Consider the following 14,187-nt stretch of genomic DNA (forward strand, 5'->3'; position numbering starts at 1 on the left):
ATGCAAATACCTGTTAGCTGTTATGGAGTGGGAACAGTGGCCAAGTGTGCGATATGCATAATCCCAGCCAGAACCTGTCTAGTGGACGTGACATCGTACAAGGCAAGTGTAGTCCCCTATACACAGCATGAGCCCCCTCAAAAGAATCCTTTACACAGCAGGTACCCAAACACAGACTCCTATAAACAGTAGGAGTGTCTACACAGCCTCTTACACACAGCAGCCCGAGCCATCGCACAGCCTTTTACACAGAGCAGGAGCCCTCAAACAGCCTTGTACATACCGCAGGAGCACCTATACAGCCCCCAACAGGAGCCTTCACACAGCCTCCTAAGCACAGCAGGAGATCCCACACAGCCTGATATACACAACAGGAGCCTCAACACAGCCTCCTATACACAGCAGGAGCACCTATACAGCCCCCAACACACAGCAGGAGCCTCCACACAGCCTCCTATGCACAGCAGTAGACCCCACACAGCCTGATATACAGAGCAGGAGCCTCAATACAGCCTCCTATACAAAGCAGGAGCCCCCACACAGCCTCCTATATACAGGAGTAGCCCCCACACAGCAATAGCCTACACACAGCAGGATCCCCAAACAGCCTCAAACACACAGAAGGAGCCCCCAAATGGCGTCCAACACACAGCAGGGGCCCCCACACACAGCCTCCTATACACAGCAGGAGCCCCCACACAGCCTCCTATACACAGCAGGAGCCCCCACACAGACTCCTATACACAGCACGAGTCCCCACACAACCTCCTATACACAGCAGGAGCCCCCACACAGGCTCCTATACACAGCAGGAGCCCTCACATAGCCTCATAGACACAGGAAGAGCCCCCAAACAGCTTCCTATACACAGCAGTCAGTAGCCCCCACAAAGCCTTCTACGCACAGCAGGAAACTACACAGCAGGAGCCTACACACAGCAGTAGCCCCCAAACAGCCTCCAACACACAGCAGGAGACCACACAAAGGCTCCAATGCAGAGCATGGCCCCCCACACAGGCTCCTATACATAGCAGGAGCCCCCGCACAGCCTCCTATACAGAGCAGGGCACCGACATAGCCTCCTATATATTGCAAGAGCCCCCACAGATCCTATTCACCTAATCCTGATTCCCAGCATTGCAGCCTCCGTCTCCTCTTCTATAGTGGCCTGCAGAAGCAGCGCGATGCAATGACATTACCGCGCTGCCCTTGTGGGCACATTGATGTCTCCTAAGCCACCGCTATGGTGCGGTGACATCACAACTAATAACAGCTATAGTGTGGTGACATCACAACTAATGACAGGTATGATGCAGTGACATAACAATTAATAACAGGTATGGTGACATCACAACTAATGATGGCTATGATGCAGTGACATCACAACTAATAACTGAAATGATGTAGTGACATCACAACTAATAACATCTATGGTGTGGTGAAATCACAACTAATGATGACTAAGGCTACTTTACACGCTGCGATCTCGCTAGCGAGCGTACCCGCCCCCGTCGTTTGTGCGTCACGGGCAAATCGCTGCCCGTGGCGCACAATATCGTTAGGCCCTGTCACAGATACTTACCATCCCTGCAACGTCGCTCTGGCCGGAGAACCACCTCCTTTCTAAGGGGGCGGTTCGTGCGGCATCACAGCGACATCACACGGCAGGCGGCCAATAGAAGCGGAGGGGAGGAGAGCAGCCGAAGGAAAGACACACCCACCTCGTTGCTGGCTGGATGTAGGTAAGGTGTTGTTCCACGTTCCTGCGGTGTCACACATAGCGATGTGTGCTGCCTCAGGAATGACCAACAACCTGCGTCCTGCAACAGCAACCACATTTGGGATTAGAATGACGTGTCAATGATATGGTGAGTAATTTTGATCGTTAGCGGTCGTTCGTGTGTTTCACACGCAACGACGTCGCTAACGAGGCCGGATATGCGTCACGAATTCCGTGACCCCAACGATATCTCGTTAGCGATGTCGTTGCGTGTAAAGCGGCATTAAGGTGTGGTGATATAACAACTAATGACAGCTATGGTGTAGCACGCTACAGACATGGGGAATTGAGTGGATGGTGGAGTGGGTGTTGCGGTGTAACCTGGAAGCAGTGGTGCTTCTTGGCTACAAGCCGGATCCTTGCTGTCTGGTTCAAACTGTGCGGTTCTGCGCTCAGGGCTACTGAGGACGAGTTCACACCAGTGAAAAACTGCATATAGTTTACCTGCAACAGATTTCAAACACCACAGGGTTCAAATCTCAGCTTTCCATCAAGCATTGGCATTGTGATACATATCGGCTCTTCCTTTATGGCTGCAAACACACTGGCTACCAAGGAGGATGTGGATTTGGCACTTTTCTGTCTCCTGGTCATCCAGTCCCATGGGTCCATGTATATCGCTGGGGCTGGGGTAACCGGCACGGTTGCTACTTTCTCCTAGAGTCTTGTTCTCACAGTGTCAGTGGCCACCAGTCCAACACTGACTCCACCGCTGTCCGCACTGTTCAGTCGCCTGCTTGATAAGGGAGTGCTTTCTGATCTCTCTGTTCACCTCCAGGGAGCTCTAATGCTACGTTCCGTATTTCACCACCTTGGCTTCCTCCTGCAGAAATAATAACAGTTATAGTGCAGTGACATCACAACTAATGGAAGTTATGGTGCAGTGACATCACAAGTAATAAAAGCTACAGTGTGATGACATCACCACTAATGACAGCTATGGTGAGATGACATCACCACTAATGACAGCTTTTGTGCGGTAACATCACCACTGACAGCTATGGTGCGGTGGCATCACCACTAATGACAGCATTGGTGCGGTGACATCACCGCTAATGACAGCATTGGTGCGGTGACATCACAACTAATGACAGCATTGGTGCGGTGACATCACCGCTAATGACAGCTACGGTGCAGTGACATCACAACTAATGACTGCCATGGTGCGGTGACATCACAACTAATAAGAGCTAGAGTGCGATGACATCACCACCAATGACAGCTATTGTGAGATGACATCATCACTAATGGCAACTATGGTGCAGCGACATCACAACTAATGACAGCTATGGTGTGGTGACATCACAACTAATAAGAGCTATTGTGCGATGACATCACCACTAATGACACATACGGTGTGGTGACATCACAACTAATAAAAACTATAGTGCAACTGTGCAATGACATCACCACTGACAGTTATTGTGAGATAACATCAGCACTAATGACAGCTATGGTGAGATGACATCACCACTAATGGCAGCTATGGTGAGATGACATCACCACTAATGACTGCTATGGTGAGATGACATCACAACTATTGACAGCTATGGAGTGGTGACATCACATCTGGTGTAAACTCAGGGGCTGATATACTGTACAGGCCTCTGTGGTTGGTACCTGGCCTCCATTCCAGTAGTATCATTTGCAGACATTGTTTCTCTTTTCTACAGTCATATTTACGCAGTATGCTAGAGCATAACTCCCTTTCCAGTGTGCCATGTGGTATGGCGCTCCCTCGCTCCGTGCACTGCTCGGGCTGCACCACAATAAGCGGTTTCTGCAAGATTCCAGTCGCCATTATTACAACTAGTAGAAAACATGATCGTCATGGCAACAAGCTTTCCAATTGTAAAAGGCAGCCGGCCAGAGGGCGTGGCTCTCACCCTCCAGCTCCGCCCTAGTTGCTGGCGCAGGGTTTCTTGCAGGGACATGCGCTCTGCTCTTAGCCCTGCCGGCAGCCGACAGACCACGCCCACTCCACGAGGGCCCGCCTCCATTCAGTCCCCGCCCCGCTCCCGGTTGGATGGACTTGAAGAGTGTAGTGTCAGTCACAGTCAGTGCGGGACAGGGACAAAGGAGCCGCAGTCATGTCGTCTTCATCCTCCGAGCAGTACGAAGAGGGCGAGTACGAGAGCCAGCCCAAGAGACTGAAGAGCAACCAGGAGGACGGAGAGCTGGACTATACCTCAGAGGAGCAAGAAGAGGCATGTTCTGCCAAAGAGAGCGCAGCCCGGGGCCCGGCCGTACAGGGGGTAATGTATCCATGTGTCCTGGAGGGCAGACACTATCTGCATGGAACCAATGCGTGTAGTATTGTGCACTGCGAGCGGCACACTCCTGTATCCAATTCTGCAATGTATATTTGTAATGTACTTACTGGGTACTGTACCCATAGCTGCTACATTCTGGGCACAACCCCCCTGTGTACCCATAGCTGCTACATTCTGGGCACTACCCCCCTGTGTACCCATAGCTGCTACATTCTGGTCACAACCCCCCTGTGTACCCATAGCTGCTACATTCTGGGCACAACCCCCCTGTGTACCCATAGCTGCTACATTCTGGGCACAACCCCCCTGTGTGCCCATAGCTGCTACATTCTGGGCACTACCCCCCTGTGTACCCATAGCTGCTACATTCTGGTCACAACCCCCCTGTGTACCCATAGCTGCTACATTCTGGGCACAACCCCCCTGTGTGCCCATAGCTGCTACATTCTGGTCACAACCCCCCTGTGTACCAATAGCTGCTACATTCTGGGCACAACCCCCCTGTGTACCCATAGCTGCTACATTCTGGTCACAACCCCCCTGTGTACCCATAGCTGCTACATTCTGGGCACTACCCCCCTGTGTACCCATAGCTGCTACATTCTGGTCACAACCCCCCTGTGTACCCATAGCTGCTACATTCTGGTCACAACCCCCCTGTGTACCCATAGCTGCTACATTCTGGTCACAACCCCCCTGTGTACCCATAGCTGCTACATTCTGGTCACAACCCCCCTGTGTACCCATAGCTGCTACATTCTGGGCACAACCCCCCTGTGTACCCATAGCTGCTACATTCTGGTCACAACCCCCCTGTGTACCCATAGCTGCTACATTCTGGGCACAACCCCCCTGTGTACCCATAGCTGCTACATTCTGGTCACAACCCCCCTGTGTACCCATAGCTGCTACATTCTGGGCACAACCCCCCTGTGTACCCATAGCTGCTACATTCTGGTCACAACCCCCCTGTGTACCCATAGCTGCTACATTCTGGTCACAACCCCCCTGTGTACCCATAGCTGCTACATTCTGGGCACAACCCCCCTGTGTACCCATAGCTGCTACATTCTGGGCACAACCCCCCTGTGTACCCATAGCTGCTACATTCTGGTCACAACCCCCCTGTGTACCCATAGCTGCTACATTCTGGGCACAACCCCCCTGTGTACCCATAGCTGCTACATTCTGGGCACAACCCCCCTGTGTACCCATAGCTGCTACATTCTGGTCACAACCCCCCTGTGTACCCATAGCTGCTACATTCTGGGCACAACCCCCCTGTGTGCCCATAGCTGCTACATTCTGGTCACAACCCCCCTGTGTACCAATAGCTGCTACATTCTGGGCACAACCCCCCTGTGTACCCATAGCTGCTACATTCTGGGCACAACCCCCCTGTGTACCCATAGCTGCTACATTCTGGGCACAACCCCCCTGTGTGCCCATAGCTGCTACATTCTGGTCACAACCCCCCTGTGTACCAATAGCTGCTACATTCTGGGCACAACCCCCCTGTGTACCCATAGCTGCTACATTCTGGGCACAACCCCCCTGTGTATCCACCACTGCTACATTCTGGGCACAACCCCCCTGTGTACCCATAGCTGCTACATTCTGGGCACAACCCCCCTCTGTACCCATAGCTGCTACATTCTACCTCTCGCTGGGCACTATCCTGATCTGTAGCTCATAGCTGACTACCTTCCTCCTCTGCATCCATGGTTGGCACATACTGGTTACCTCTAGATGGCAGATGCTGGTACTATCCTCCTCCATATCCATAGATGGCACATGCTGGATATTACCCTCCTCTGTATCCATAAATGGCACATGCTGGGTACTATCCTCCTCTGTACCTATAGATGGCACATGCTGGATACTATCCTCCTCTGTATCTATAGATGGCACATGCTGGATACTATCCTCCTCTGTATCTATAGATGGCACATGCTGGGTACTATCCTCCTCTGTACCTATAGATGGCACATGCTGGGTACTATCCTCCTCTGTACCTATAGATGGCACATGCTGGGTACTATCCTCCTCTGTACCTATAGATGGCACATGCTGGATACTATCCTCCTCTGTACCTATAGATGGCACATGCTGGATACTATCCTCCTCCGTATCCATAGATGGCACATGCTGGATACTATCCTCCTCTGTATCCATAAATGGCACATGCTGGGTACTATCCTCCTCTGTACCTATAGATGGCACATGCTGGATACTATCCTCCTCTGTACCTATAGATGGCACATGCTGGATACTATCCTCCTCTGTACCTATAGATGGCACATGCTGGATACTATCCTCCTCTGTACCTATAGATGGCACATGCTGGATACTATCATCCTCTGTACCTATAGATGGCACATGCTGGATACTATCCTCCTCTGTACCTATAGATGGCACATGCTGGGTACTATCCTCCTCTGTACCTATAGATGGCACATGCTGGGTACTATCCTCCTCTGTATCTATAGATGGCACATGCTGGGTACTATCCTCCTCTGTACCTATAGATGGCACATGCTGGATACTATCCTCCTCTGTACCTATAGATGGCACATGCTGGGTACTATCCTCCTCTGTACCTATAGATGGCACATGCTGGATACTATCCTCCTCTGTACCTATAGATGGCACATGCTGGATACTATCCTCCTCTGTATCTATAGATGGTACATGCTGGGTACTATCCTCCTCTGTACCTATAGATGGCACATGCTGGGTACTATCATCCTCTGTACATATAGATGGCACATGCTGGGTACTATCCTCCTCTGTACCTATAGATGGCCCATGCCGGATACTATCCTCCTCTGTACCTATAGATGGCACATGCTGGGTACTATCCTCCTCTGTACCTATAGATGGCACATGCTGGATACTATCCTCCTCTGTACCTATAGATGGCACATGCTGGATACTATCCTCCTCTGTACCTATAGATGGCACATGCTGGGTACTATCCTGTAACCATAGTCTAGTTACAATGTAGCAGCATCACAATTCTAAAATCGGGAGCAATCTCCTTTTTATGAAATATTAGCAATTTCCACACTGTGCGGATGCTGGACATGCTGCCTCTCGTGTGGATGGCGTGTGCAGACACGTGGGATATGCAGGTTATGTGTCATTCTCGCTGTATCTTTGCCGTATTCCTCCCCGACGGCCGTGGAGCACCCAGTCATTCATATCATCCTTTCTATAACAAGTGATTATATAACACACGACGGATCCATCTGCTGCCAACACATAAAAGCTCATTTTTTGCCCTCTTTAATGCATATTTTTATTTAGTAATGTGGTTTCTTGCAGCAGATTTTCTGACTCCAGATGTTACATTCAAGTCAGTATGGACATATGGAACGCCCTCCAAACACGGCAGTTTATGTGGCATTCTTCTATCCTTTTGGTGTATTTTAGTGGGTTTTAGGGGCAGTTACCTGAAAGCTAATTTATGCCCTATTTATTGTATACTTTTATATGGCTATGTGGTTACACCCAGCGCATCTCTTGATATTCCAGATGTAAGCTTTAAGTCCATCATGCATACGGCACACATTACAAGAAATGCACTTTAGGCTGCTTTCACACTACGTCTTTTTAACATGCGTCCTGAACGTTTTTTTGCTGCAAAAGCGGATCCTGCTTTTACAGCAAAAAATGCATGCAAACGCATGTCTTATTTTGCAGGATCCTGTCACTGGATGTTTAGGGGCGGGCATTGGAGTCATGTGATCGGGAGTGATGGGAACTAAACGTGCAAGACTGGGAGCCGGCATCTGACAGCTGCGAGGCTCGTAACCAAGGTAAACATCGGGTATACTTGCTTGGATACCCGATATTTACTTTGGTTACAAGCGTCTGCAGCTGCTAGGAGCCGGGCTGCCTGCACACGTTACCAACATAAACATCGGGTAACTAAGATAAGTGGTTACCCGATATTTACCTTGGTTACGAGTGTCCGCAGCTCTCAGGTGAGGGAGGGGGAGAGACAGAGAGAGAGGGAGGAGAGAGAGGGGGAGAAAGACAGAGAGGTAGGAGAGAGAGAGGCTGGTTTCTGGGCATGCTCAGTAGAGCAAGCAGGATCCTGTCTATCAGCATGCCAGCGTTCACATGCGTTTGCGTGCTGTTTAGTCAGGATCCAGCAATTTGCAGAAGTTGGACGCAGCTCAAAAACGCTACAAGTAGCGTTTTTGAAAGATGTTAAAAAACTGCAAGTCGCTGGATCCTCACTATAACGCACGTAAACGCAGGTGAACGCATGTTAACGTGAGTCCATTGGAAATGCATTGAAATGAAAACGCATTTGCACTTGATCCGTTTCTGCGTTAAAAAAACGTTCAGGACGCATGTTAAAAAGACGTAGTGTGAAAGCAGCCTTATGTGGCTTTTTTTACCCATTCATCACATTTATTTATTTTTTGTAGGGGTCACGTTTACTAATCCTTTACCTAGAATAGACTGATAAAGTGCACCGGATGTATCATAATACTTAGTGCTGAATTATATGTTTGGTGCATCATTAGACACATTATATCTAACTTTTTACCATCTCTCGCTTCGTGTACTTACACCATTTTTGCTCCAAAAATTGATGCACACCATTAATTTGGTTTATTCTACAAATACACTCTGCCGCTGCCTTGTTTGTGAGGGGCAATTACTGCTCTGCTTCCCCCCATAAGTAATGTGGCACACTAGTAAATCTACCTCTTGGTATTTTCTTTTCTAACTGCAGCGTGCTTTAGGCATGTGTTGTTACTTTCCTGGTGGAGCCATGTCTTACTGATTTTCGTATTGTGGTATCGCAACGTTGTGTGTCTTCTAGGGCATGGTACTCACCCTGGCATTTTTGTGACATTTCCTCCCCATTGATTTCATTTAATGTTTTACATGTAGTACTGTAATCATGGTTTTAGAACCGTTTGGTATGATTGCTAATTTTCACAGATGTATTATAAGGTTGATAAATGTAATACACTAAGGCCGCATTAACTTTCTTAATCCATATACAGTAAATGGATTAAAATGGGGTTGCATAATATTAGACACATTTGCGTGTTTTACTATTAAGCAGCAGCTATTAAAAGCAAGTAATATTTTAGAGGAGAGAAATAAGTAGAGAAAAAAAGTGTCAATGCAATATTACCCTTTTATAAATGTTTTGTAAATACGCATTTCAAAGAGGGTGTCCCACGAGCAAAGTACAAGTGCATGACACAGCGCCTGGAGGGGCTGGGGTGGAGGTCTATTTTGAGCTTAAGTCACTTATGATAAGTAAATGCATAGACAACACAGCAGGGACTCATGGATGTTTCTTTCTGTGAGGTAACACATTTTTCCTGCCTGTTTTATCACAGGAACGAGTGCTTTTGCTGTGAATCCAGTTCTATGAGCTCATGATAAATCAAGTCCGTGTCGTGAGCTCAGTGGCCACCAAAGCTCCTACATCACTGACTTGTTTTATGATGAGCTCAGAACACCATGACTCGAAAGAAACTCTCACTCCTGTGATTAAAACAGATAGGGAAATGTTTCACCTCACAGAAAGAAGCAGCTGCGATCCCATGTTGTGTAATCTATACTTTATTTTGTTTTCTCCACCTCTAAGGAGCTGTGGTGTGATCAGACCATGTCCCTTTATCCTCAGACATGGCCATTACACAGTACACAGCAGGGACATACTGTATAGCTAAGATTATTTCACCACAGGAACATATTTTTTTTTTTTTTAACACATCCAATTGTGGGACATATTATTTTTCCAATATCTATTGATTAAAATGTACTTTGTTTGTGGGAAAACCCCTTTAAATATGGAATGCACATTGTAAAAAGGATATAGGGAAGCTAGTAAGGGGTAAAGGTGATTGCAACGATTTGTATATTGGATTGGGAGGTTTCTCTGAATCAGACATGGTCACTTTGGAAAAAACTAACCGTAAAAAAAATCCTCAAAAAAACCATATACATGTGTTTTTGAAGATGCAGTAGTGGGGCATCATCATAACCTGTCCATGTTAACAAGGCTTTATTAGGCATTCTGTATTGAATAATGCTCTGGTGAGGGCTTTATTCTGTGATTATCAGCCGCTGGTCCATGGACTGGTGCCAGTTCCAGGCACAATCTCAGCAATCCTGCTTCAGGCGCTCACTATTTGCCAGGAACAGTGTCACATGAGATTTAAATAACTGTCATCGTCCTTTATATCTACAAAATACATGCCCAGAAGTGGTGTTAGTGGTCGCTAAGGCTATGTTTCTGCATTGAGCCTACAGATATGGTATTTTATGATTTTGGAAATTTGTTGATGCTTTATATTTTACATCTCTGTGAGCATTGTAATTCAATAGAACGTGATTGAGATGCAAGAAATGTCTGTTATTGTGCTTTTGGGAATCTTTAAAAGGATAATATCAATGATTGTTTGGTGACTGAGACCAAGAATTACTAACGATAAGACAATAAGCAGAAGGAGGCCACAATATAATATCTGCAGCATATGAAGAAAAGGTGCTAGAGAAAACACAAACAAGCAATTGTGACAAAACCGGGGCACACTGTAGGATAAAGTGTATAGATATCACATACATGTGTGTGAATATAATATATATATATATATATATATATAAATTAGTGTATTAGTGTATCTACAGTATGTGTGTGTAATATATATATATATTACACACTCATACATACTGTAGATACACTAATTATTTATATATATATATATATATATATTACACACACATATACATACTGTAGATATATAGATATATATATATATATATATATATCTATATATCTACAGTATGTATGTGTGTAATATATATTATATATTACACACACATACTGTATATTATACATACTGTAGATACACTATATATATATATATATACACACACACTGTAGAGATACACTGTATATATATATATAATCTCTACAGTATGTGTGTGTATATATATTATATATATATATATTATATATATATATATATACACCTTCCTGTTAGTGCTTCTGCACATTTTTTTTTTTTCAGAATTGTGGATATTGTCTTTTTTTTAATTTGATACTTTATAAGTAACCTCTACCATATTAATACAGTTTGAACAGGAAAACTATGACAGACCACTACCAAAGAAAACAAGGTACCGTAATTGCATTCTTCCTCTGACTAGGCTGTCATTTCCATCTAAGGGTCTGTGCGCACTAGGTACATGAGTTTCTTAAGCAAAATCCGCACCCTCTGGCAGAATTCCGCACCTGCGGTAAAAAAAACGCACCAAAATCCGCATTCGGTTTTATTGCGATTTTGTCCCTGCTGTTTTTAACCATTTATCAATGCTAAAACCACAGGTACCTGCAGAAAAGAAGTGACATGCTACTTCTTTTTTGCTGCAGAAATTCTGCGGCAAAACCTGTAGGGACACGCTGCCGAAAGCATTTTGAATTTCTCCTAGATTTTGCTGGGGAAGGACTGCATGAACATTATGAACAAAACCCAGAGCTTTTCTGCAGCAAAAATTGAGGCAAATTCACGGCAAAAAAACTGTGCGCACAGGGCCTAAATGTTAAGGGAAATTCCAGTCTTCAAGCAATTGCCTGCAGGAAACTAACACGTTACCAGTGATCATAGGGCTTGGAAAGGTATAAGTAGAGATTATATTTATTACCCCAATTAACATTTATTACTTCTCCACAGAATAGATAAGTATTAGATTGATTTTCACAAAGTGGAAAGTGGGCTCACTAGCATGTGTCATGGGGCGGACGTTCACCTGTGCAAATACTACTCAGATATAGGAAACATACGAGCAAATAGATGGCACACCCACATATAACAAAAGATTATCGCAAAATGTCGTTTGATCACCACTAAATGCCTATACAAAGACAAATTACATTTAAAGGGAATCTGTCACTAGGTTTTTGCTCCCCAATGTGAGAGCAGCATGATAGACAGAGCTCCTGATTCCAGTGATGTGTTACTTGTGTGGCTGCTTGCTTTCATTTTGATAAAATCACTACTTTCTTTGCAACAGATCTAGCAGTTAATTTCAATGTGGAGTTTTATATCCCCAACCTCAACAACGATTGCCAGCTTTTTGTCCATGTTAAGTGTACAAGAAAGCTGCCAATCAGTGGTGGGAGTGGAGTTATACAGAGCTCATGAATATGCTGGACTACCTGGTAGGGGGCCAAGTAGTCCTCCAATTATAATCTGCTGATTAAACAGTAATGTTATCAAAACTGCACAATATACAGAGAACAAGCCCCAGTGGGTAAAATACCACGTAATACCAAGAAAGCAACATTCCCAAAATAAACAAGTTACAACTAAAATGGTGAAAGGACATTATATATATATATATATATATATATATATATATATATATATATATATATATATAATTACAGTACAGACCAAATGTTTGGACACACCTTCTCATCTCTAGAACAACTGTTAAGAAGAGACTTTGTGCAGCAGACCTTCATGGTAAAATAGCTGCTAGGAAACCACTGCTAAGGACAGGCAACAAGCAGAAGAGCCTTGTTTGGGCTAAAGAACACAAGGGATGGACATTAGACCAGTGGAAATCTGTGCTTTGGTCTGATGAGTCCAAATTTGAGATCTTTGGATCCAACCACCGTGTCTTTGTAGAAAAGGTGAACAGATGGACTCTACATGCCTGGTTCCCTCCGTGAAGCATGGAGGAAGAGGTGTGATGGTGTGGGGGTGCTTTGCTGGTGACACTGTTGGGGATTTATTCAAAATTGAAGGCATACTGAACCAGTATGGCTACCACAGCATCTTGCAGCGGCGTGCTATTCCATTCGGTTTGCATTTAGTTGGACCATCATTTATTTTTCAACAGGACAATGACCCCAAACACACCTCCAGGCTGTGTAAGGGCTATTTGACTAAGAAAGAGAGTGATGGGGTGCTACACCAGATGACCTGGCCTTCACAGTCACCAGACCTGAACCCAATTGAGATGGTTTGGGGTGAGCTGGACCGCAGAGTGAAGCCAAAAGGGCCAACAAGTGCTAAGCATCTCTAGGAACTCCTTCAAGACTATTGTAAAACCATTTCCGGTGACTACCTCTTGAAGCTCATCAAGAGAATGCCAAGAGTGTGCAAAGCAGTAATCAAAGCAAAAGGTGGCTACTTGGAAGAACCTATAATATAAGACATATTTTCAGTTGTTTCACACTTTTTTGTTAAGTATTTCATTCCACATGTGTTAATTCGTAGTTTTGATGTCTTCAATGTGACTCTACAATTTTCAGAGTCATGAAAATAAAGAAAACTCTTTGAATGAGAAGGTGTGTCCAAACTTTTGGTCTGTACGGTATGTATATATAATATATATATATATATATATATATATATATATATATATATATATATATATATATATATATATATATATATATATATATATATATAATTAGTGTGTGTGTGGCAAGGGAGACATACTAATAAGGCTGGTTTCACACTACGTCTTTTTAACATCCGTTGAAAACGTTTTTTTAGCGGAAGTACGGATCCTGCTTTTACAGCAAATAACGTATGCAAACGCATATGTTATTTTGCAGGATCCTGCACTGGATGTTTAGGGGCGGGCATTGGAGTCATGTGATCGGGAGTGAGGGGAACTAGACTGGGAGCCGGCTTCTGACAGCTGCAGACGCTGGTAACCAAGGTAAACATCGGCCTTGGATACCCGATATTTATCTTGGTTACGAGTGTCTGCAGCTGCTAGGAGCAGGGCTGCCTGCACGCGTAACCAACGTAAACATCGGGTAACTAAGAGAAGTGGTTACGCGATATTTACCTTGGTTACGAGTGTCCGCAGCTCTCAGGTGGGGGGGAGGGAGGGAGGAAGGGGGAAAGACAGATAGAGAGAGAGGGTGAGGGAGGGAGGAGGAGAGAGAGACAGATCACGCGAGACTGGTTCTGGGCATGCTCAGTACTTTCTGGGCATGCTCAGTACAAAAGCAGGATCCTGTCTATCAGCACGCCAGCGTTCACCTGCGTTCGCGTGCGTTATAGTGCGGATCCGGTGACTTGCAGTATTTTGACGCAGCTCAAAAACGCTACAAGTAGCGTTTTT

The 14,187-nt window shown here is 45.4% G+C and overlaps 1 protein-coding gene and 1 long non-coding RNA gene across 3 annotated transcripts in view; one reads left to right on the top strand and one right to left on the bottom strand.

The window, feature by feature from the left end:
* Positions 1–354: 354 nt before the first annotated feature.
* LOC142296187 (uncharacterized) overlaps positions 355–14,187 on the bottom strand; it is a 149,362-nt gene continuing 135,529 nt past the window's right edge. For both annotated transcript variants that reach the window (XR_012751605.1, XR_012751604.1), the window contains exon 3: positions 355–2,603. This is a non-coding gene — a long non-coding RNA (uncharacterized LOC142296187). The remainder of the gene's footprint in view (positions 2,604–14,187) is intronic.
* The window catches only part of LOC142296186 (heterogeneous nuclear ribonucleoprotein L-like), a 195,705-nt gene continuing 185,310 nt past the window's right edge, over positions 3,793–14,187 (top strand). Inside the window, exon 1 of the mRNA XM_075339490.1 lies at positions 3,793–4,035. Coding sequence (XP_075195605.1) covers positions 3,871–4,035 — 165 coding nt within the window. The 5' untranslated portion in view covers positions 3,793–3,870. The remainder of the gene's footprint in view (positions 4,036–14,187) is intronic.

This window comes from Anomaloglossus baeobatrachus, chromosome 3 (genome assembly GCF_048569485.1).
Source record: "Anomaloglossus baeobatrachus isolate aAnoBae1 chromosome 3, aAnoBae1.hap1, whole genome shotgun sequence".
NCBI lineage: Eukaryota > Metazoa > Chordata > Amphibia > Anura > Aromobatidae > Anomaloglossus > Anomaloglossus baeobatrachus.